The sequence below is a fragment of the Peromyscus californicus genome, unplaced genomic scaffold, assembly GCF_007827085.1.
Source record: "Peromyscus californicus insignis strain IS unplaced genomic scaffold, ASM782708v3 Scaffold_7__1_contigs__length_154581171, whole genome shotgun sequence".
NCBI classification, from domain to species: domain Eukaryota; kingdom Metazoa; phylum Chordata; class Mammalia; order Rodentia; family Cricetidae; genus Peromyscus; species Peromyscus californicus.
The window spans coordinates 107062418-107087637 of record NW_026294595.1 but is presented as its reverse complement, the minus strand read 5'-3'; the positions used below and the strand labels follow the sequence as shown (position 1 = coordinate 107087637).

Genomic DNA, 25220 nt, shown 5'->3' with positions numbered 1-25220 from the left:
TCCCTTCCTTCCTTCCTTCCCTTTCTTCCTTCCTTCCCTTCCTTCCTTCCTTCCTTCCCTTCCTTCCTTCCCTTCCTTCCTTCCCTTCCTTCCTTCCCTTCCTTCCTTCCCTTCCTTCCTTCCCTTCCTTCCTTCCTTTCCTTCCCTTCCTTCCCTCCCTTCCTTCCTTCCTTCCTTTCCTTCCTTCCTTCCTTCCCTTTCTTCCTTCCTTCCCTTCCTTCCTTCCTTCCCTCCTTCCTTCCCTTCCTTCCTTCCCTTCCTTCCTTCCCTTCCTTCCTTCCCTTCCTTCCTTCCTTTCCTTCCTTCCTTTCCTTCCTTCCTTCCTTTCCTTCCTTCCTTCCTTTCCTTCCTTCCTTTCCTTCCTTCCCTTCCTTCCTTCCTTCCTTCCTTCCCTTCCTTCCCTCCCTTCCTTCCTTCCTTCCTTCCATAACCCACCAAATAAACCAAAGACTACCATACTCCAAAAGTCTTGGAAATGTAGGCATAGTTTTCTCCATATTGCTTCCTGAAATCTGTGGACTAAGTATCTTTAGGATCCCAGAAGAAAATTTGAGATAATGGCCAAATCCTGGGAAGACCAGCTATAATCTTTGTTGATAGATGCCACTTGTCAAGGTTCAGGAGGTCTCCCTTGATCAAACCTGATCCATATTACTCCTTTTTTTCTTAAAGATTTATTTATTATGTATAGAGTGTTCTCCCTGCATGTATGCCTACAGGCCAGAAGAGGGCGCCAGCTATCATTACAGATGGCTGTGAGCCATCATGGGGTTGCAGGAAAGTAACTCAGGACCTATACAAGAACAACCAGTGCTCTTAACCACTGAGCCATCTCTCCAGTCCTCCATATTATTCCTAAAGGAATCCACAACCTCTCGTCTGTGGGAACAAAACTCCAAAGCATTTTTTATTTCCACTTGACAAATATACTTTATGACTTTTTTTAAAGTTACAATAGCCCTAAAATATCTAGGTTGGTTCAGTTTAGCAGTGCTGCTCACAATCCCATGTCTCCGAGCAGCTGTTGTTTGCTTATCAACAATCAAAACATTCAAAGTCAACAATAACATACAGGATCCAGACTCCCTGTGTTTATCCCAGATCTACTTGGCTATTTTTTATTATTTTACTTCTCTTTAAAGACTTTATTTTTAAACTATTCATATTTTTATGACTATACATACCCTTTTTCTTAAGCCCACGCACACTGTTAAACACACTGTAACCCATTTAGAGGTTTTTTTCAATCTGGACCTCTTTTACTGCGTATCTCTAGTCTTTTTTGACCCCACGAACAAACTTTAGGACTGCTAAGCTACACCTGGATCCTCCAAGGCACTCTCTTGGCTGGCTTTGCCCGCTTCTAGGTTTGTGAGAGCCGAGCCTAAAGCTTCAGGCCTGGTAGGAGGTTTGTTTCACCTAAAACCACACTCAACCCCCCCGCCCCAGCTATGGAATGCCAGTGCCCTGCACTGTGGCAGGCATTTTTTACTTAGTTTTTTTTTTTTGTTTGTTTGTTTCTATTTAGCGTGAAAAAAAGCTGTTTAAATGCTCTGCTGTACAGCAGAGTTTCTTAAAAGAGTCGTATCCTCTTTTTTTCTTCTTCTTTCTTTTCGGCCTTCTCAGGCCCTAGGGATATTCAAGCCTCACGTTGGTATGCCAAAATGTTGTTGGTTGTTTTTACTCATTTACTCTTTTTGGCTCTTTCGAGGGACCCACCAACCAGCTCCCAAATAAATCACACATGGAGGCTTATCCCATCTACCTTTTGCCTCTGGGCTTTCACCTTTCTCTTACTTCTGTAAATCTTACTTTCATTGTTACTCCATGGCTGGCTGGGTGGCTGTCCCCTGGCATCCTCCTCTCCTTGTTCTCTTGCTCCTTCTTCTCCTCCCAGATTTCTCCTTCTATTTATTCTCTCTGCCTGCCAGCCCTGCCTATTTCTCTCTCCTGCCTATCTATTGGCCATTCAGCTCTTTATTAGACCATCAGGTGTTTTAGACAGGCAAAGTAACACAGCTTCACAGAGTTAAACAAATGCGACATAAAAGAATGCAACACATCTTTGCACCATTAAACAAATGTTCCACAGCATAAACAAATGTAACACATCTTAAAATAATATTACACAACACAAGATCTCATATGAATTTACCAAAATATTTTTCTTAATGAATTTACATTCATTTGAACTAAAATTTGACAGCCCCCACCCCCTTCTCATTTTGGGCTGGGGGGTGGGGGAGGCAAGGTCTCATGTAGCTCAAGCTGGCTGCAAACTTGTCTTGTAGCTAGGGATGACCTCTAGCTCCTGATCCTCTTGGGACAGTAGTGGTGCACTCTTTTAATCTCAGCATTCGGGAGGCAGAGGCCGGCAGATCTCTGAGGTCAGCTTGGTCTTCAGAGCAAATTCCAGGACAGCCAGGGCTACACAGAACAAACAAACAAACAAAAAAGACTTCAGTCCCAAGTCCAGTTTGCATTCTAATTTTTATATTCTAGAACCATAGGAAGAGGTGAGCAGGCAAGTAAGCAGGACTTCTTCCAGAAGCATGCATGGCAATTAGCCCTCTGCTTTTCAAATGTATCCGTTACAGTTGACAGGTGTACGCTTTTGTAGTCAGGTTGCTAAGGGCAACGACTGCCTTGGAGCTACGAGTTTTCAATTGTCTCGGCCCTTGTCCAGGTCATTCTGTTCTAGGTAGCAAGACGAAGTTATGTTTGACAACACAGTACAAGCAGTGCTTCCACAAAATCAATCAATAAACCAATATCTAATAATTGCTCTTTTCTACTTCATTACCAACTTTTGTCACGACACCTAGCTTAAATTTGAATTCTTCACCTGGAATTTGAAGAATGGTTACTGGGAAGAGTCCATAGATATATTCTACAAGTTTAGCCAGGCTTCAGATAAAAATGTGCATAATTCATTTATATCTTTTCTAAATGTTAAAGAGATCCCTTGAAAAAGTAAATTGAATCATTTCAAAGACGTGTTGTAGAAAGGGTCCTAAGTTTGAGGCTAGCCTAGGCTATATAGCAAGTTCCAGGGTAGCCTAACCTACACCGTGAGACCTTGTATTCAAAGTGGAGGGGCCTGTTTTAATGTTTCCTTGTCCTTACAAAGGACAGACACGGTCCTCATGATCCACCCTGCTTCTCTCTGCAGTCTCACCTGCATCATTCTCCCATTGTTTATCATGTTCCAGCCATGTTAACCTTTGGGTTCTATCACAAGCTACTGAACTGCACATCTCAGCATGCCTCTGTCTCTCTTTCCCTCTCCTCCACCCCTCCCCGTGTGTGTGTGTGTGTGTGTGTGTGTGTGTGTGTGTGTGTGTGTGTGTGTGTTTTGCTGGGGATGGAACCTAGAGACTTGTGTGTGTTTGGCAAGCACTCTCCCACTGAGCTACATCCCCAGCCCTAATGCCATTTTAATCATTCTATTCTCAGTCTCCTATGCTCTTTCTTCCACTCTTGAAACAGCTAGCGTCTCTGGGAAAATGCTACCTCCTTAGACAGGCCTTCTCCAACTAGAGCATAGCTATTTTTAAGTACTTGTTTGCAACTAATTCATGGGCACTGCAGGTACCATGCCAATGGAGTTTATATGCCATTTAAAATATCTTCAGGGGGCTGGGGTGTGGCTCAGTGGCAGAGCTCGTGCTTAGCTTGCATGAGGTCCTGACATCAGTCCCCAGCATTAAAAAAAAAAAAAAGTCTTTAAAAGGATTACTCTGTGGGTAGGCATTAAAAAAATATTATGTAAGCCCCCTCGCACTGAGACAGCAACAGAAAATGCACATTTGTTGTTCGCAAAGCAGTACCATGGGTGGGAAAGAACACATTCTACGGTTTGCAAAGGAAAAAAGGTTTTTTGTTTTTTGTTTTTTTTGTATTTTGTTTTTTTGAGACAGGGTTACTCCGTGTTGTTTTGGTGCCTGTCCTGGATCTTGCTCTGTAGACCAGGCTGGCCTCAAACTCACCAGAGATCCGCCCGGCCCTGCCTCCTGATGCTAGGATTAAAGGCATGAGCCACCATCACCCGGCAGAAATAAAATTTTAAGAAGCCCAAGAAAAGAAAATTCTCACAAATGAATGTAGCTATATCATGGGGTTTTATTTTTGTTTGTGGTGCTGGAGATCTAACTCAAGGTCCTAACTACACACACAGTGACACTAACCTACAAGGCCCGCCCACGTTATATTTTGATATGTGAAGGAATAATTCAGGCTGCCAAGATGGCTTAACAGGTAAAGGCACTTACCACCAACGCTGGCAACCTGAGTTCAGTCGTGGGATCCACACAGTGGAGGAATGAACTGACTCTTAAAAGATTTCCTCTGACCTCCATACACCAGCTTGCATGCACCACATAGAAATAAATGTTAATAAAGCAAGAAAGTGCCCACATCAAAACTTACAAATAGATGGCAGGGACTTGGAAGAAATTCCAGAGATAATGGAGTAGCATTCTTTTTAAAATTACTCTTATTTTACGGATATGAGTATTTGTCTGCAAGTATATCTGTATACCTCGTGCATGCCTGGTGCTCTTGGAGTCCAGAAGAGGGTGTGAGATTTCCTAGAAGTGCACTTACAGAGGTTTATAAACTGCCATGTGGGTGCTGGGAGCTGAACTCAAATTCTTTGCAAGAGCAGCCAGCGCCGATCTTAACCACTGAGCCCACCCCTCCAGTCCTAGACTGGTACTCTTGAGTTGCTGCATCAATGGTCTTAACAAAGCAGAGTGTAATACATTAAAAACAGTAGTAGCAGCAACTGAGTGAGAAACTTGGAATGTAAGAATGTAAGCAAATGGTGCAACCGCCTCTCTGTCTCTTTTGTGATGTTGTGGATCATGCTAGGCCTTACATACACCAGGTAAGCACCCTCCCACTATAGAACCCTAGCTCCCATGGTTTTCTTTAAATGTTCCCACAAGAGTAATATATGATTTAAAAGGAGGGCTGAAAGTATCATAGTGCTTTTTAATCATTACAAAATTGAAATTTTAGGTAATAGTTAGCAGTGTATGGTAGTTTTCCTCTTTTGCTCTGCGTAAAATGATGGTACATCATATAAATTGACATAAATCATGGGCCAGACTGATGGCTCAGTAGTAGTTAAGAGCACTGTCTGCTCTTCCACTTCTTGCCAGGTTGGACTCCCAGAACCCACAAGGCAACTCCTGTAACTCCTGTTCCAGGGGATCCAATGCTGTCTTCTGGCCTCCAAGGGCACCAGGCAAGCACACAGTGCATAAACATGCATGCAGGCAAACATCCATATACGAAATAAATTTTTAAAAAATCAAATTGTCTGGCCAGGCGGCGGTGGCACACACCTTTGATCCCAGCACTCAGGAGGCAGAGCCAGGTGGATCTCTGTGAGAACGAGGCCTGCCTGGTCTACAGAGTGAGTTCCAGGACAGGCAAAGTTACACAAAGAAACACTGTCTCAAAAAAAAAAAAAAAAAAAAAAAAGGAAAAGGAAAAATTCAAATTGTCAGCCTGGTCTACCTAGCAAGCTCCAGTACAGCAAGGGAACATAGCGAGATCCTATCTCAAAAAAGGAGGTAAAGGGGTTGGGGATTTAGCTTAGTGGTAGAGTGCTTGCCTAGCAAGGGCAAAGCCCTGGGTTTGGTCCTCAGCTCTGAAAAAAAGGGGGGGGGGGGTAAAAATCACACTGAACATATCTTAAATCCAATAAAACAGATACTTCTAATAGATATGCCAGAGGGAGTAAATAGAGTAGGGAAAACTGGCAATTGGAGTCAGAATAGTCCAGAGTATTCCAGACTTGATAAAATAAATGAATCTTCAATTCTTTGAGTAGGATAAATAAGTCCATATCTCATCATACGTAGACATATGGGGGGGGGCGGAAGCTGAGAAATTCTACAAACGAAGATAAGATATTTAAAGCAACTAAAGAGTTAAGAAAAAAAAAGAGTTAAGCTTGATGGCATAGCCCTGTAGTCCCAGCTACTCCAGAGGCTGTGGCATTGGATTGTGAGGTCAAGGCCGGAATGGACAACAGAGTGAGTTTGAGGTTAGCCTCTTAGCAGGCTGGGGTTGTAGCTCAGTGATAAGAGTTCTTATGAAATTTTCTGGCTAGATCCCTGAGACAGGAAAAGTAAAAACAAACAAGATAAACTGAAGAGAAATGCTGTAAGCAAGGGGAAGATAAATATACAAGATGTGTGATTAACACTATCATATGAAAATATTTCTTTTTTCCCCTCTTTGTGTCAGTCTTGGTAGGTGATCCAAGACGACTTTAAATTCCAGACCCTCCCACCTCAGTCTTCCCATGTGCTGGAATTACAGTTGTAAACCACTCTGATCAGCTAAAACATTCCTTTTGCCGGGCGGTGGTGGCGCACGCCTTTAATCCCAGCACTCGGGAGGCAGAGGCAGGCAGATCTGTGAGTTCGAGGCCAGCCTGGTCTACCAAGTGAGTTCCAGGAGAGGCGCAAAGCTACACAGAGAAACCCTGTCTCGAAAAACAAACAACAAAAACAAACAAACAAACAAACAAAAAAACCACATTCCTTTTAAGTTTTTGAAATTTTATAAACCTTATTTTTTCTTGCAAATAAAAACAACACACACCAAAAGTCTGTATACTCAGCGAACTTCTTCTATACAGTCAGAAGAAGCATTCGAAATAGAAGCTGTGGAGTTTCACATTAACATTTTACACTTTCAGTATCAAATAGATTTTATCCATCACCAAAAACAAAACAAAAAGAAAAAACATTAGAAGTAGAAAACCAATTAGCTTTATATTTGTTTGTAGCTGTTCACTATCTGCATTCAGTTTTCCTCAACCTTGTAATCAACAGGAGAAAGAAATTTCAGTAGAACAAAATGCAGCAGCCCAGAAACACGGGAAAGTCGCTCCACCTGTGGTAGCGGACACTGTCACGAATGGGTACAGGTACAGATTTTAAAGTGAGGTTAATGGTGCTTAGCGTCTGGCGCAAAGAGATTTGTTTAGGCCCTGGCTTCATCCCCCCAGCCTAGATGGGGTTCAGGCTGGGTTCACCTCCAACCTAAAATTAAGATGAGAACACTAATAACACGAAACTATTAGGTGGCACCTATGGATTACGTATCTTGAGAGACAGTAATACTCTGGGGTTCTTTGCAGAAGTGTTCACAGTAGGAAGTATTCTTTAATCTTTAGGGAGGAAAGTTCAGAGCGACGCACACAGTGAGGTGATATGAAATTGAAGTTGTGAAGATATGGTGGCCTCTCTATTACTCGGTATTTTGCAGCGAATTTCGCTTACGCAGTAGTAAAAGGAAAGCGTTCTGTAGTGCTTGAAGCAGGTATACGCTTGGGCTTCAGGAGGGCCGCCGCACACAGTGTGCATGTGACTTTCATTTCCGTGGCGCGGAAACGTCTTAGGAAACAAACAGCAGCCACCCTACAGCCACAAAGCCGGGCCTTGACGACAGCCTACGCTGATCCCATGATGCCCTACGCCTCCCACGCTCGCACGCCGCGGCCCCGCCCCTGTGTACGCAGCGGGGCGGGCCTTGCGCGGAACACGGATACGATTGGTTCTGAAGGGGAGGTGGGTGGGGCGTCGCGGTGACGTCGCGACCCTCGCGCACGGGAAGAGCGCGCGCCTAGGACGCGGCAGCATTAAACGGTTGCGGGCGCAGCGGGCTGGCAGTCCTTCCCTCTAGGTCCTCGCTGCGACTTCTGCATCGCGAACCGAGGGACCTTAGCGGCTAGACCTCGCTCCTGTCACAGTCTCTAGCATCTAGTCGTCGCGACTCCGCCACGATGTTCGAGGCTCGTCTGGTCCAGGGCTCCATCCTGAAGAAGGTATTGGAGGCTCTCAAAGACCTCATCAATGAGGCCTGCTGGGACATCAGCTCGGGCGGCGTGAACCTGCAGAGCATGGACTCGTCGCACGTCTCCTTGGTGCAGCTCACTCTGCGTTCGGAAGGCTTCGACACATACCGCTGCGACCGCAACCTGGCCATGGGCGTGAACCTCACCAGGTGAGCCGGTGGCGGGAACTGGGCCCTAGCCCTCCCGCTTCGGGGCTTCCCGGGGCTCCGGCCCCGTGTTCTCATTGGCTGACGTGGTCATCCGCGCCTTCTGATTGGTCTGCGAAGCCGGGGGCCGAACCCCGCGAAGCGCGCGGTTCTGAAAAGCCCGCGCTGGCGGCCGCGCGAACCCGCTGTTTCCGCGCCAAAGCCACAAAACGGGTGTCGGCGGGAAAATGCCTGCTGAGTTCTGCTCATTAAGTGCCAGCAGCCTTTTTATTTTTAGTGGCACAGCCTGGTCCTGGCTAATCTGAGCTGCCCATTAAACGTGTTCTAGTGAAAATGTGGTACTGTCCACTTGGACAATGGGCCTTTTCTGATTTGGATTCTAGAATCTCACTACGTATCACTTGTGGGAAAATTTACCAGTCTTAGCTTTTAACTTTGCTACAGCTACATGGATTAGTGCCATCTGTATACGTATTCAGTGGCTATGTATGACTTAATTTTGCTACAGATACCTAGATTAGTGTCACCTGTATACGCTTTAAAAGATTTATGAAAAGACCAGAGGTGATGGACACACTCCAGTATACTGGAAGCCAAGGACACCTGCTCAAAAATGCTTCCTTGCACATTGCCTTTTAGTGGGTTTTACGAAGCCTGTTTTTTGGTTTTGTTTGGTTTGGGTTTTTTGAGAGGTTTCTCTATGAAACAGTCTTGGCTTTCCTGGAACTCTAGACCAGGCTGGCTTCGAACTCAGCCTGCCTCTGCCTCCATGGTGGGATTAAAGTTGTTGGCCACCATCGCCCAGCTACAAAGCCATTTTTTAAGGTTCACATATTCCTGATTTACTTCACCCCCTGAGAGTATTTGGGGTACTCTTAGCCTCTAACAGTTCCTCCATCGGGGTGGGTGTGAAATGGTAACATCTTGTAATTGTCTTTAAAAATATAGTTGTTGAGCACATGTGTTGATAAGCCGTGTGTCTTGTTTTCCAGCATGTCCAAAATACTAAAATGTGCTGGTAACGAAGACATCATTACATTAAGAGCTGAAGATAATGCTGATACCTTAGCGCTAGTATTTGAAGCACCAAGTAAGTTACACCTTTAAAACTCAGTTGTTACAGAAAGCAAAGTATGATGTTCTGTTTCTCAAAACTAAGAATATTAACAGAATTGTGGTTGTGAATTTTACACCATAGATATGAACGTGTGCTTCAGTAACATTTGCTTTCTTTTGTTAGATCAAGAGAAAGTTTCAGACTATGAAATGAAGTTAATGGACTTAGATGTTGAACAACTTGGAATCCCTGTGAGTATCTTGCTTTGGTTTTTCAAGCCAGGGTTTTTCTGTAGCCCTGGCTGTCCTGGAACTGACTCTGTAGATCAAGCTAGCCTTGAACTCAACAGAGATCTGGCTGCCTCTGCCTCCCTAGTGCTGAGAGGGTATCTTGTTTTTGATGGTGCATTTTACCAAGTTGTGATACCAGCTGGTGCATGTTCCAAAGTGGGGTTGTGGCACTGAATGAATGTCACGATTTCACTAAGCTATGAGAGTCTAAAATTGAGTTGTAAAGAAATCAGAAGTTTTGTGTTCTGAGTTCTGGTTAGATGCTCAAGAGAAAGTAAAGCAGTCTTCACACTTCTCTTTACTGACCTTTAACTTTGGAATTTACAGGAACAGGAGTACAGCTGTGTAGTAAAGATGCCTTCTGGTGAATTTGCACGCATATGCCGAGACCTTAGCCATATTGGAGATGCTGTTGTAATATCCTGTGCAAAGGATGGGGTGAAGTTTTCTGCAAGTGGAGAGCTTGGAAATGGAAACATTAAGTTGTCACAAACAAGTAATGTTGATAAAGAGGAGGAAGCTGTAAGTAGTAAGAGCTGTCACCCAACTAATGTCTGAAAGCTTAACTATTGAGCTAGCCCTCCAGCCCTAGCTTTTGAGATGGAGTCGGAGTAGATCAGGCTGTCTTTGAACTCAGATGACTCCATATGCCACATGCTTTCACTGGTGAGATTGGAAAGCTAGGTATCTAACCTAAAAATGACTGACAAATAAGTGAGGATTAGCAAGTGAACAGAAGAAAGTGGTTGGGGGTTGTAAAAGTGTTGATCATGTAGATCTTCTTGTAGCTTTAAATGTTGGAGGTTCATTTGCTAGCCCATTTAATGGTACAAAAGCAGACTGAGCAAAGTTGAGTGGCAACTGAGTCACAGGCAACAGGGCTTAATATAGAGTACCCACAGGAACAAAGGAAATAGACTTCATGCAACTTTTTTTTTATAATTATACTAAGTTTTTAAAAAAGTTTTGCCATCTAGCCTAAGCATCAAACTCTCTAAATTGTAGACAGAAGTCTGAACTAAATAGGATTTTTTTAGTGTTAAATATAGTGAAACTCGTGATGCTTATCACAAAGTATTTAATATAATTTTCTTGCCTTCTGCATGAATTTAAATGTATAACTAAGGATTAGAACATAGATATATGTACAACCCATAGGATTGGTTCTTAACTTTAATCTGTCTGCTGAATTATTTCTACTCTGTCATCCTCAGATCTCAAGACACTTAATTCATAAGTATTTTTGTGTGAAGTATAATTCTTACTACAACAAGGAAAATGAAGGAATTTTTCATATTCACATGCTCCTTATTTCATTAGTTTGAATTGGAACTTGAATAAAATTGATGGTGATACAGTGAAAATTGGTCAGCATGTCCCTTAGCTTGCATTCAACCTGATGGGTTTTTTAAATTCATTTTTAGACATGGTTGTGTGTCAGTGTGAGCCCATGAGGTCAGAAAAGGGTGTCAGATCCCTTGGGACTGAAGTTACTAGAGTTGGTTATGAGCTGCTGGCTGTGGATGCTGGGAACCAAATTTGGGTTTCTGGGAAAGCATCAAGTATTAACTGCTGAACCAGCTTTCCAGCCCTGGGTACTTTCGGGGGTGGGAATTGAGTGTTCGACATTGAACCTAGGACTTACTCATACTAGTCACGTACTTACTGGTTAGCTGCCGTTGCACTTCTTTTTCCTCTCTATATACATTTTTTGGAAGAGATGAATGTTTGCAATCTGGATAGCAGCCTCCTCCTCTGTCTTGCTTGCTTGGGGTATGGTTCTATGGGAGAGACAAGCTAAATACATTACTTTTCCTTAGTCAGTCTTCAAAGTTTTCATAAAACCCTTCAAAGTGATAACTAGAGGTTTTTGTTTTGTACTGTATATTAGGAACTAATTTAGTATGAGTTTCTTGATGTTGTCTATAATGAGCCTATTTTCTCCTCTAGGTAGCCATAGAGATGAATGAGCCAGTTCAGCTAACTTTTGCACTGAGGTACCTGAACTTTTTCACAAAAGCCACTCCACTATCTCCTACAGTAACACTCAGTATGTCTGCAGATGTACCCCTTGGTAAGATATTACGTTTGAACATTGTTTTGTAGTGTGGCATTTATAGTACTCCTTGGTAATTAATTTTTCCTGTCTTTCAGTTGTAGAGTATAAAATTTCTGACATGGGACACTTAAAGTATTATTTGGCTCCTAAGATTGAAGATGAAGAAGGCTCTTAGGCATTGCTAGAATCTGAGAAAGCGACGTCTTTGAGAACATCTTCCAAGATGCCAGCCTGTTCTGAAGTCTCTCCTGTCGCCGACTTTGTACCTGAGTACATATGTAGATATCTTCTGTAAATAACCTACTTCTCCTCTCTATTCTCCACCATTTGTCTAAAGAATAAACTCCAAAGTAAAAACGTTCTTTTAACATAAATATTTCTGCTTTAGAAATACTGGTGATTTTTATAAAGGATTTTGGCACTAAATGCAGCTTCAAGAAATGTTTTTCAATTTAAATAAAGTTAACTGAATTTCAGAAGTCAAAAAGCAGTGTCTTTGAACCATGTCTAGTGGACTCTGAAAGTTACTCTTTTATGTAAATGGGTTTTTGTTCTCTTCCATTTTAAAGCAGCCTGGAGTTAATACATCATGGAGATAACAAAAAATGTTTAGCTTTAGTCTGTGTGATTAGGTTATACAAAAAAATTTCTAGCATGAGTAGTCTTGTTTGGGATGTAGCTTTTAAAATACTTCTAGCACAGAGGCAAGGGGCAGGTGGATCTCTTCCTAAGCCAGCCAGGACTACATAGACACCACCCCCTCCATCTCAAATAAAGGCCTAGTTTAAATCTTACGGATACTTGATCCAAGCAAGGGTTAAAAAGGCCTTGTGGGTTTGAAGGAAAATCATGACATGCTACATACTAAAGAATACTTGAATGCTTTATATCCACTGTGTATGTGTGGAGGCTCATATGTTGAGTGCAGAGGACACCCACTATGATGTAGCTTCCAGGGATTGAATGCAGTTCTTAAGGCTTGGAGACAAGCACCTTGACTCAGTAAGCATTGCTCATCCCAAATTACCCCACCATCCCTTTTTAGTTTTTAATGTGTGAGTGTATTTTGCAGGTATGTGGGTATGCATGTAGAAAGTCTGGGTTGATATAGGGAGTCATTTTTTGTTTCTACCTTGTTGAGGCAGGGTCTCAAACCCAGGGCTAGTAGAACAAGTCCTATCTGCTTCCAGGCTGAATTTACCGGTGGACCACACTTTTGAGGGCTTTTAAATACTAAGCTATCTCCACAGTCCCCAAATTAGTTTTACCATTGTATTTTGTATTTGGCAGTTTGTGGAGGGTACAGCTTTGATTATTCCAGGATGTTGATTAGAGCTCATAGCCAGTAGCTACTACATTCAAAGCTTTGTGCCAACACGTAGAGGAGGAAATTGACTGCAAATATACCTCACTTAGAACTCTGGGGTGATGGACATGCTTTATGAAGACTGGTCACTGTTGCATGTAATGGTGTCTAGTCGGTAGGACTCTAACCTGGGTGTGGTCTGATAACCAGACAGAGAAACTAGCACAAAAATCTGGGGCTAAGAGAATGCCAGTGGGTACAGACCAGTGTCAGCTTAGGGCTGTCTAGGACAGAGAAAGAGTCCTGGCCAGTCCCTTGCCCACCCTCCGGGTCCCGGGGATTGCACTGTGCAAACTTGTCCATGGAGGGTCTGGGCTGGAACCACATTAACAGGCTCGCTAGGTAGGGTTCGATCCGGGTGGGAGGGATCACCCACCATATGGAGGTGGCAGGCCCAGGTCACCAGCGCAAGCCCAAACTGCTGGCCCGCTGGATGTTTCCAGCACTAGGGAGGCAGAAGCAGGGGGAACTCTGAGTTCGAGGCCAGCCTGGTCAGCGTAGTGAGTCCCAGGACAGCTAGCACTACATAGAGAAACTTTAAAAAAAAAAAAAAGTTGAAGCTCTCCAACCTTGCGCCGCTGGGTGCGATGACGTTGCTTCCTGGTGGCGCCACTTCCGGTGCGCCTCCATTCGCACACCACTTCCGGCGGGCTCGCGCTCTGACCGCGGTTGGCTGTTGGGCGAGCGCTGCTAGCGCCTAACGGAGAACGGGGCGCGCTGCGCGGGTAGGGGCGGGAGCACGCTCCCGGAAGCCAGCCGCGAGGCCTCGCCCCGCCACCGAGGCTCTCCCCGGAGCCAGTTTTGTTAGTGCTAAGTTCGCGTGGGTCCTGACCGTGGGTGGAGACGGCGGAGGCCGGCGGGAGGCTGCCCACAGCGCCACGCGCAGGTGCTTGGGGGGCGGGGGGTGGCCAAGGTTGCGGTGGGACCCGTAAAAAGCATAGTAGAAACTTGGGCTGCTATTTTTTTGACTTGTCGTTTAGGGTGTGATAACTTAACTCCCTTCTAGAATCCTTTGCTAAGAAAAGCACAAAGCTCGCTCATACCCCGCAACATTTTTGTTTTGATGCGAGTTTAATGGCAAAGCACGTAACTTTGTAGCATGTGGTTTATTGCCAAAAGAAAAAGAAAAAGAGTTTATTGTTAGCTTGAACTTCCAGGTTTGAGGAATTAAGCATATTATGGGATGGCAACACCAAAAACCTGGTACTTAACGCAACTTGATCTAACATTTTTTAGAACCGCAAGTGGATTTGCGTTGCTCCATTTTAATACTCAGCTTCTGGATGTAATTAACAAAAAGGCAGGACCACTTGGCACTAGGTTTTGCATGCTAGTTACCTTAGATCGACTGTAATAGCAGAGTCTGGCACCTCACCAACATGGAATAAATACCACATGCCATTATGGAGATGATGTGCAAAATACCACACCAGTGAAGGCCTGGCTACTGAAATACTTAGTTTTCTTCTTAAAGATAGGCTTTTACATTTAAAATTCAAATACTTTTGCAATTGGAATAGTCTGTTTTGCTTACATAATTTTATGACTTTATAAAGAATCAACAAATTTCAGTTTTGGTAGGGAAGAGCATCTGGTCTCAATATACAGCCCAGACTGGCCTTCAACTTCGTATATTCACACCTGTCCTCCCAATTAGCTGGTATTACAGTCGTCTCCTGCAGTACTGAGCTCACATTTCAAATTTTTAACATTTAAACGTCATTGTTTTTTAATCTTAACTACTCTCAAATAATACAGTAGATGTGGTTTTATTACTGCTGTCTGAATAGTTGGAGTAAAACAGGCTTTTAAATCCATTTTTTCAGGAGCTACATGATGTGGAAAGTAGAATCACTTGTTTCATGCTTGGGATGGGAGCAGAGAGGCAGGTGGCTCTGAAGTGTCTGGTGTGGTATTGATAGCCAGTAAGTTACCCACATTGATAAGATTTTTCGGATCGCTTGCACTTAGGATGATATCACATTTGATTAGACAGGATGCTGATATCACATTTGAGTAGACAGGATGCTGATGTGAGTGTACACCATTCCTTATCCTCCCCTTTTGTAGCAAACAAAAAGTTACTTGAAGTGCCTGAGGAACGTTAAGGGGCAAGCAGTACTGTTGGGGGGCGTGGTGGGCTTGAAAATGTGAACATTGGGTTCAAGTCTTCATCACCTCTGTGTGACTTTGGAAAAATTAGGCGGGAAACATTGGTGGCAAAGTACACTGGGTCTGATTCTTTGTGAAATGTCTTTGGTGTCATTCTGTGAAGACAAGCCAGCTACATAAAGGAAGTATGCTTAGTGTGTCCAAGAAGTATCAGGTCGTCGTAAGAGCAGTGAAGCCTACGTTGCGTGTATGTGATACATAACATGGCAGCCCAGAACTCCAGGACACGGTATCTGATGTCCTTGCCTGTAACATACTGTTATTCCTATAGACAGTAACAGTCTTTCCCTTTCAGACTAGCTGTGTCACCGTGTTATGATGCCATCTCGTACCAACCTGGCCACTGGAATCCCCAGTAGTAAAGTAAAGTATTCAAGGCTTTCCAGCACAGACGATGGCTACATTGACCTTCAGGTAACACAATTGAAAAAAAAAAAAAAAAAAAAAGAAAGCCATTTAGCTGCTGTGTATGTTATCGGGACCAGCAAAGAGCAAGCTTATTTCCAAGACCCTTTCAGCCCCAGTTGGAGAAAGGATTTTGGTGGAGCAGTTTTTGATAGTTCCAGGGTTATCTGCTTGCGGTTTTAGTTGAAGTACCAAAGCCATGTAGCTACAAACTTAATTTAACTTACCCAGAAAATATCTTCTTTCCTCATGTCATGAGATGCAGTTAGTTATAGATACTCTTTATGGCGAACAGAAAGTAATAAAGTTTGTGCCCTCTCCTGACCCCTACCTAGTAAGTGGGCTAGCGTCTCCTTTGTCCTATTCTCCCTTAGGATAGAGTAGTCTATGTGGAGCCTGAGCCAAGAGTGAAGTAGCAAGCAGGGATCCATTCTTTTAAAGGTAAATAAATCAATTGTTCTTTGGACTTATTTGGAGAAGAGGTAAGAATAGCTCTGGGGTGCTTCCAAACACTTAACATCAGATTCATTAATGAGCCAAACCTTAGAAGGTTGCCTCCAAACCTTTTTAAAAATGTTTTTAGTAGCATATATTGTTTGTACATAATAATGGGCTTCATTATGACATTTTCATATGTGTTCATGCTGTATTTTACCCTGAATCTTAGCTGAGTTTACTCATAATGCAGGGCTTTGAGAAAGCTGAAATTTGGGCTGGAGAGGTGGCTCAGCAGTTAAGAGCACATACTGTTCTAGTGTTTTTAATATTTTATATTTATGTTTTATGTGTATGAGTGTCCTGCTTTCTATGCTCCACGTGTGTGCCTGATGCCCAAGGCAGCCAAAAGCAGGCATTGGATCTCCTGGAAGTAGAGTTACAGATGGTTATGAGCCACCATGTGGGTACTAGGAACCAAACCTGGGTCCATGTACCATGAATATACAGTACCCAGAGAGGCCAGGAGAGATCCAGAAGATCCTCTGGAACTAGAGTTACAGACTGTGAGTCACTATGTGAGTGTTAGGAATTGAACTCAGATCATATGGAAGGCAAATGTTTTGACCCTGGAGCCATCCCTCCAGCCTACAAGTACTATTCTGGCAGAGAACCCAAGTTGGTTCCTGGCAACTATGTCCAGTGACTTACACTGCCTGTAACTCCAGCTCTTGGAGGATCCAGTTCTTTGACTTGCACAGGCATCTGTACTCACATGTATGTATCTACACAGAGACACATAATTAAAAACAAAATGAATCTTTAAAAAGAAAGCTGAAATTCTGTTTCTAAACTTTTGACTGACTGCATGCTAAGTTACCTTCATTTCCAGAAGTCACCTTTTCACTTTGCGTAGCATGGAGATCACTCTGAAATCCCCGCAGGTTAGGACAAGCTTCCATGCACATCCCCTTAGTAAACATGTGTCCAGCACCTAGGTGATAGAGTAGTTTTAAAGGGCTTTCCTTGGTTGTAATGAGGGGTCTGGAATAGCAGGACTCCACCTACTCATGTCCCTGCTCTGCTGCACTGACTGGTGGACATACTTAACACACTTGACGTATCCACTCTGGTTCTTAATTACTCTCCCTGCTTTAAGGACATTAGGCCTGGCGTTTTCATAATGTTCTTGGTCATTTGTTTCTCTCTCTCTTCCAGTTTAAGAAAAGCCCTCCTAAGATCCCTTACAAGGCCATTGCACTTGCCACCGTGCTGTTTTTGATTGGCACCTTTCTCATAATCATAGGCTCTCTCCTGCTGTCGGGCTACATCAGCAAAGGGGTAAGCTAATGGGTGTGTGAGAATATGCCATGGGTCTTTCACCTGTGAGCCAGAGCGCTGTTTTATGTTCCAGAAGTGCAGTGGATTCCACTAAAATAATACGGCATGGTGTCCTTTTGTTTTGCTTTCCCCTTTGAGCAGATGTCTCCATAATTCCTCTAAGGTGGGTGCTCGCCAGGTATGGCTCCTGATACAGTTCAGAATAATGCAGCTGTGCCTGGTTTCGGGCCTCCAGACTAGTACAAGGCTGTAGCTAGAGTAACGTACTATCGTTGTAGTTTTGTAGCAGTATGGACACGCTGATCAGTGTCTGGGGAAAAGCAGTGAGTCTTGTGTATGTGGCTGCTGCACCTTGTAATTGGTTTCCTTTTTCCATTGGTTTGCTCTGAGTCCTGTTGAGTTTCAGTATTCAAAGCCTAAGTGGTGCTTGGTAGTTCTCCTTGGGTAATGTTTATATATTCTTGTGAGAATATATAAGTTGTATATAAGAGAATATGTAAGTTGTGAGTACTTCTAAAGAGATATTCTGAACATAATGAGGGCCCATTCTTTCACACCCTAGAAAAAATGCAGTTCCTACTGGTGTTTTATAGTTTAAAAAAGCAAAAATTAAGCATCTAGTTGCTCAGATGACAGTTAAATAAAATTGTGGGACATGCATTTCAGAGAAATGTTACATGCCATTATAGCTTAAGCAATATTTGGGGTGTTGTTTTTTTTTTTTTTTTAAGACAGGGTTTTCCCTAGCCAGGCAGTGGTGGTGCACGCCTTTAATCCCAGCACTCAGGAGGCAGAGCCAGGCAGATCTCTGTGAGTTCAAGGCCAGCTTGGTCTACAGAGCGAGATCCAGGCCAGGCACCAAAACTACACAGAGAAACCCTGTCTTGAAAACCCCCCAAAAAAGACAGGGTTTCCCTACGCAGGCCTAGCTGTCCTAGAACTCAGCTTTGTAGACCAGGCTGGCTTTGAACTTAGAAATCCTCCTGCCTCTGCTTCTAGAGTGCTGCAATTAAAGGTGTGTCTACTTTAAGTAATATTAACTAAATATTACTTAATATTAGTAATATTAGAGGACAAGAGTGTGGTGTGTTTACAACAAAGAACTTGAAAAAAGTGATAGGGAGGGAGGTTGCTCCTCAAGAAAGTGCTTAAGGACCTGAGTTCTGACTCCTAGCACCCACATAAAAGCCAGATGTGTTGGCCTGCTTCTGCAGGGCGGAGGCAGATCCCCAGAGCTGGCTAGCCAAGCCATTCTAGCCAAATTCGTGAGCTCCAGGTTCAGCAAGAGATGAGACTGTCTCACAAATAAGGCAGAGGAGCTGGAAAGATGGCTTCACCGTTAAGAACTTACTCTGCTCTTGCAGAGGACCCAAGCTGGATTTCTAAAACTCAAGTCGGGTGGCTCACAACTGCCTGTAAGTCCAGCTCCAGGGGAACCCAAAGCTTTTAACCACTTCCAGCACCGACTCTTAGGAACATAATTAAAAATAAATTAAAATAAATGTGAAACATAATTAAAAAATAATTCTTGGGGCTGAAGGGATAGCTCAGTGGTTAAAAGCACTGGCTGCTCTTCCAAGGGATTGGGTTCAATTCCCAACACCCACATGACTGCTCACAACTGTCTGTAACTCCAGTTCTAGGGCATCCTCTGACCTCTGTGGGGATTAGGTACACTTGTGGTGCACAGACATACATACATACATGCAAAATACATGTCTTAGGTTTTGGGGGCTTTGTTTGTTTGGTTTTGGTTTTTTTAAATATTTATTATGTCTAGTGTTTGCCTGAACTCCAGAAGAGGGCACCAGATCTCGTTACAGATGGTTGTGAGCCATGATGTGGTTGCTGGGAATTGAACTCAGGACCTCTGGAAGAGTAGCCAGTGCTCTTAACCTCTGAGCCATCTTGCCAGCCAATTTTTTGTTATTTTATTTTATGTGTTACTTATTTTGAAAAATGTCTTTTGAAATTTAACTTATTTATTTATTTGTTTATTTAATTAGGTATTTTGAGACAAGGTCTCACTATGTAGCACTAGCTGTCATGGAACTTGCTCTGTAGACTAGGCTGCCCTCAGAGAGATCCACCTCTCTGCCTGCTTGAATTTTTTTTTTTTTTTAAAGATTTATTTATTATGTGTATAGTGTTCTGACTGCATGTATGCCTGCACACCAGAAGAGGGCACCAGATCTCACTACAGATGGTTGTGAGCCACCATGTGGTTACTGGGAATTGAACTCATGACCTCTGGAAGAGAAGCCAGTGCTCTCTTCCTCTGAGCGATCTCTCCAGCCCCCGCCTTAGTTCTTTTTAATTGCTGTGATAAGACACCATGGCCAAGGTAACTTACAAAGAAAGCATGTAATTCAGGACTCACAGTCCAGGGACGGGTAGAGTCCATGACTATGGTCTCAGAATAGTCTTTAGACTTTTAAACTGTTGAAACTGTAAAAGACTGGGGACCTTTGAAGTTGGACTAATACATTTTGCATTATGATATGGCAACAAGTCAATGGGGACCAAGGTATGGAATGTGGTTTGTGTGAAAACAGCCTTCATAGGCTCATTTATTTGAGAGATTGGTCCACAGCTGGTGGACTGTTTAGGAAGGATTAGCTCTGTTTTCTCTGCCTTGTGCTTGTGGATTAGAGAAAGGGTCTCAGCTACTGCTCCAGTGCCCTGCCACACTCCCCACCATGATGGTCATGGACTCTAACCCTCAGAAACTGTAAGCAAGCCTCCAGTAAATTCTTTATTCTATAAATTGCCTTGGTCATGATTGCTCTTCACAATAGAAAAGTGACCAAGACATACCCATACATATATATTTAAAATAAGTAAACCTTTTAAAAAATAAATAAGGTGGAGAGCCTTGAGGAAGTTGCTTGAGGTCAGGTCAACCTCTGGTGCACATGTATACATCTGCATGCACGCTTGTAGACACAGATAGTATGTATCCACCAAACATACACACACACACACACACACACATACATACACATATACACACATACACACACAGCTTGAAAGAAAGGGCAAAAGGAAATAAGCCTAATATCTGGTTAAAAATAGTTTTTCTTTTTTATAATTTTGAATTTATGGCTTAATTTGTAATCAGAAAGAAATTGGGAGTGTAGTGCTTGCCTAACATGCCCAAGGTCTTAATTCGATCCCCAACACAGATAAGAAAAAGAGGAGGTGACAATTTATGATCAGAAAGAAGAGATAGAAAGGTGTAATTTATATGATACTAATGTTTTCCTTCTGCCACCAGGGGGCAGACCGAGCCGTTCCTGTCCTCATCATTGGCATTTTGGTGTTCCTGCCAGGATTTTACCATTTGCGCATCGCCTACTATGCATCCAAAGGCTACCGGGGTTACTCCTATGATGACATTCCAGACTTTGATGACTAGCAGTCACCTCAGCCTTGAGAAGAGACACAGTACACCCACTTTAAGACATCAAGCAGGAACTTTGGCTAAGGGCTGAGGAAGTCTACAATTTGCAGATGTTTAGCAAAACAATGGCCGGATTGTATGAGTCCTTTTCCAAAATGCTCATGCTTTATAATTAGCTAATTAGGACCTGTTATGTTTTCATCTGCTGGCCCTGGCAAAGCTTGACAAGTTTTTCCACATGTGTATGCATCATGTAAGAACTGTGAGGCTAATTGTCTGGAAAGGCAGGCTGTATTCTGAGGTGGAAAGTGTTCTTTTGGGGTGAGCCTGCATTTTGCCTCCATCATCAATTTGTTTTTGTAGCATATGGAAAATGTATTATGTCTAGTTTCTTATTACTAAGTAATTTATTTTTAAAATATCTATCTTATCTCTCACACTCTCTTCTACCTTTACATCCTGGTAAAATTAAAATATCTCTTATCCCATATACTTTCCTCTACCTTCATATCCTGATAAAACCAAATATCTGGGATCCATCTGTAATAGGCCTTTTAAAAAAATTGACAGCAACCTAGAATTTTTAAACCCCAAAGTAGGTTTTCAAAATGTAAACTTTGTGGGGCCAGAGAGATAGCTCAGTGGTTAAGAGGACTGGCTGCTCTTCCAGAGGTTCTGAGTTCAATTCCTAGCAACCACATGGTGGCTCACATCCATCTGTAGTGGGATATGATGCCCTTCAGGCAAAATTTCAATAGACCACTCATATACATAAACAAATCTTTAAAAGAAAAATTTGCTGGATATGCTGGCACACGCCTTGATCCCAGCACCTCAGAGGCAGAAGCAGATTGATCTCTGTGAGTTCAAGGCCAGCCTGGTTTTCATATGGAGTTTTAGGACAACCAAGGCTACCAAATGAAAGCCTGTCTCAAATAAAAATAACAAAATGCTTCCTCTGGTTTCTCCATAGGTTACCCACCAAAAAACTCGGGTGAATCTGTCTTTCATAGATAAAGAGATTGTATGAATCATCTTTAAGGACTAGACTTTGACCGTTTCTTAGTAAAACTGTAGATAAGTGTACTTGGAGTTTGTAACCCACTGCTGGCACCCAGTACTATGACATCATTCTGCTAAAGATTACGAGACTTGGCCAGGATCCCTACAAATGTATTAGGTCAAATCTGGTTTTTGGCTTGCAAAAAGTGACCTTTTTTTTTTTTTTTATAAAATATTAAAGTGTCATAATTCAAATTCTAGGCTTAAAACGATTAACTTAACTTTAGGCATGTTTTAGAAAAGCGCTCTAATGATTTGATGTATTTAATCCCAGTACCCAGGACTACATTTGTTTTTAGGTAACTGGCTTTATGAGTCAGACTCTGCTTTCCAGTCAGTGTTTCCTCTGAGGTTATGGACTTGGGCAGCCTGAAGTCTGGATGTGTCATCAGCTGAGACTTGGAAGGCTGTGAATGGGGCGTTTGGGGGGAAAGGTAACTTTTGGATGTGTTGAAACAAGATGTCAACTCAGCACCCAAGGAGAGCTATGGAGACGGGAGACAGTTGCAGTGCTGTATGTCTGGAAATTGGATTGGGTCTCATCTGGAGATAGAAATGTTAGAGTCGGTGTTTGGATAGTATCTTCCGAGCCATGGGGCTAGGGAGCTCACCAGTGGAGTTACACACATAGAAGTAAGACAGTGACCCCCAGCAGCTGCCATGTTTGGCTGTATTTAAAAATTGGAGGGGAGCCCGAAGGGTTTGGTGCTGAACACCTCTAGAACCTTGTTGGTAAAGGTGTGAAGTGGTATAGGATATTTAAAGCTCCCTGTTGGGCACTGCTTACAAAGCTAAGGCTAGATTGGCTCAGCCAAACCAAAGAGCTTGGCGGTATTTATAGGGTTGATGCTACAAAGAAAAATGATAGAAGGGCATAGAATGCAAGGGGAACATCTGTTCGGGGTCATCTCCATGTTGCCCACATAAGCTCCTGTGTTCCTTTCCAGACAGTTGTGAGCACAGAAACCCATGCCCCTGGTGAGCATGGTGGTGTGGCACACACCTTTAATCCCAGCACTCTGGAGGCAGAGGCAGATGGTTCTCTTGAGTTCAAAGCCAAGCTGTTCTACATAGTGAGTTCTAGTACATCCAAGGCTGTATAGTGAGATCCTGTCTCAAAAGAAAAACTGAAAGCAGGCACAGTTGTGTGGTTCTGTGATCCCTTTTTTCTGTTTCATTACACATAGCTTTATATATATATATCCAAGGAAGCCAGCCACATTTTCCCCAGTGCCTGGTCTGGAGGCCTCACTGTTGCTAGCACTCTTCCCTCTTACTATGTCATAGACAACACTTCTATCCTGTATAGGTACATAATTAGACTTCTGTCTGGGGCTAGAACCCCCCATTACTATCCCATGAGGAATGACACTAATCACACTAGTAATCTCATCTTGGTGGCCTCATTAAGAAGGGACACACAGATATCTCTTATTAAACCAAAATCAGACTTGTATGCATTGACTATAATTGTATTCTTTGGTGCTTTATAGAAAAGGTCTAAATCTCCATACTGACGATAAACTTTTTTTTAAGATTTTAAAAAAAATTTATGCATATGTATATGGCACATATATATGGGTACTCACAGAGGCCAGATCCCCTGGAGCTGGAAGTACAGGCTATTAAACTACTAATATGGGTGCTAATATGGTTCTCTGCAAGAGTACTACATGCTCTTATCCACTGAGCCATCTCTCCAGCCAGTAAACATTTCTTAAACTGTTTGCTGAGACCTTGTGCACCTAGTCTCATTAATTCTGTATGATTTTAATCTCTACAAAAGTCCTGTGTTAGGAAAAAATTCCCAAGCTTAAATGAATGCCTTTGGGGATTGAGCAAGAAAAAGGAATGGGAACGGGTTTGTACAGTAGGGGCAGTAGAGACCAAGGCCATTTATCCAGCAAGTGTTTGCCTGAAAGCAGCCTGTTGACTAAACTAGGTGGCACAAGTAATTGTGACAACTATTGCACTTTCCAGGAAATCCAAAGCAGAGTCTACCTCAGTTACGTGTGGGGTTCTGCATGTGGTGGAGAGTCCAGACCCATGCATTGCCGTTGTAGTGCAAAGTGCCACATATGGCCGGTATATCAGACATGAATTGACCGTTTCCATTCTTCTGGAGGTACAACAAAAATGATGGGATGATCACTGAGGAGCAGAGGTTGCAAACTAATGGTCACTTTTCGGTTTGCATTTTGTTTAAAAGTTATGTGATGCTGATGTTTGATTTCTTTTAAAAAGGAGGTTGTTGAGCAGGTTGGAGCAAATTGTAAAGGTAGCTTTAACTGAGCAGGACTTCTCAATTCACTCTAGTCCCCACTACTTGGTTATTTCTTTACCAGACTACAAATTTCCTCCCAACAACTGTTTGTCAAATGAAGCGCTGAAATGTAGGCATTACATTTTCCTTTGCAGTATGGACAGGGGAGCTGGCTCTGCTTAATTCAGACTTCCTCTGTGGTCCTCCACCTGCTGCCATGTAGGCCAGCTACCCTTTGAACAGTTGATGAGTCAGGCCTCCACCTGGAACCTTTTCTTTCTTCATCCCCTGGGTCCAGAATCTACACTGACCAGCTAGCTCAGAAGAGTGTCTTGGTGTACAACAAAGGAACCTTTCTAGGACAATGCCACGGTGACCTCTGGCCTTTGAAGTATTGCCTGCCAATCATTGCCCTTTGGCTTTTTGACCTGTCATCTTAATCATATCCAGAGACTTCTTGTCCCAAAGTTGTGTGGCTTATGGTTTAATGCATGGGAGCAAAGGGCACTCTTAGCTATGAGGTGTTGGACAAATCACCTTACTTGCTTTATAAAGTGGGGTACCTTTCCTTAGGGAGAAATCAGCAGAGTTCAGTGAAGCAGTTTCTGCACATACCTAAGTCCGTCAGCATTCAGTAAAAGAAGCTGCTGCTGGAAAAAAGTGAAGGTCAGTCCATTAGGGGCAGGGCCTGGAGTAAGGCCAAGTATGCCAGAGAGCTCGTTTGCCATACATCCCTTCTGAGGAACCTATTCTGTAACAGGGCTGCCCCAGAGGCAGAGCTGCTTTCCTCGATGGAATGTACAGGAGGGTGTGAAGTAATCCTTTGCCTGTATGTGGCTGGGCCTGGGCCTTTTTGTGCCCCGGTTCTTAACGGCCTAAAACAGGACCTTGCAGAGAAGACCTTGGAGATGAGGTGTGCGACAGCTGTGACCTCAGCTGAAGCCGTCCTTTCTGTTTCCATCCTCTGCTTTACTTGGTCTTGTCCCTTGCTCCTTAGAAGCAGTCTTCCTTTTCTGTGGCTGTGAAGAGACATTTACAGAAGAGTTTATTGGGGCTTGCATAATTTCAGAGGGCGAGTCCATGACCATCATGATGGGGAGCATGGCAGCAGGCAGGCAGGCAGGCACTGAAGCAGTACCTGAGTGCTTACATCTGATCTCCCAGTAAAGGTAGAGAAAAGAGCTAACTGGGAATGGCCTAGTGATAGACCTCCGAATCCTACCCAAACAGTTCCCACCAACTGCGGACCAGCCGCAAACACATGAGCCTGTGGGGACCATTCTCAGCAGGCCATCACAGAAGCTTGCTCTGGGCCAGCAGCAGGAGGACCCTTTGGGAGCTT

General features: G+C 43.3%; 2 protein-coding genes across 3 annotated transcripts; both read left to right on the top strand.

Moving 5' to 3' along the window:
• The first annotated feature begins 7621 nt into the window (after positions 1-7621).
• Pcna (proliferating cell nuclear antigen) lies at positions 7622-11910 on the top strand. The gene is made up of 6 exons (XM_052725534.1): positions 7622-8028; positions 9018-9115; positions 9266-9333; positions 9700-9894; positions 11323-11446; positions 11527-11910. The coding sequence occupies exons 1-6, from the start codon at positions 7808-7810 to the stop codon at positions 11604-11606; spliced, it is 786 nt and encodes a 261-aa protein (XP_052581494.1). The 5' UTR covers positions 7622-7807; the 3' UTR covers positions 11607-11910.
• A 1526-nt stretch (positions 11911-13436) lies between these two features.
• On the top strand, positions 13437-21043 carry Tmem230 (transmembrane protein 230). Of its 2 annotated transcripts, XM_052723967.1 has the most exons (5): positions 13437-13683; positions 14624-14722; positions 15265-15383; positions 17028-17150; positions 20428-21043. In XM_052723967.1, the coding sequence occupies exons 3-5, from the start codon at positions 15285-15287 to the stop codon at positions 20566-20568; spliced, it is 363 nt and encodes a 120-aa protein (XP_052579927.1). In that variant the 5' UTR covers positions 13437-13683; positions 14624-14722; positions 15265-15284; the 3' UTR covers positions 20569-21043. The 2 variants fall into 2 exon arrangements, with proteins under 2 accessions (XP_052579927.1, XP_052579926.1); XM_052723966.1 differs by lacking the exon at positions 14624-14722 and having other exon boundaries at positions 13438-13683.
• The last annotated feature ends 4177 nt before the right edge of the window (positions 21044-25220 follow it).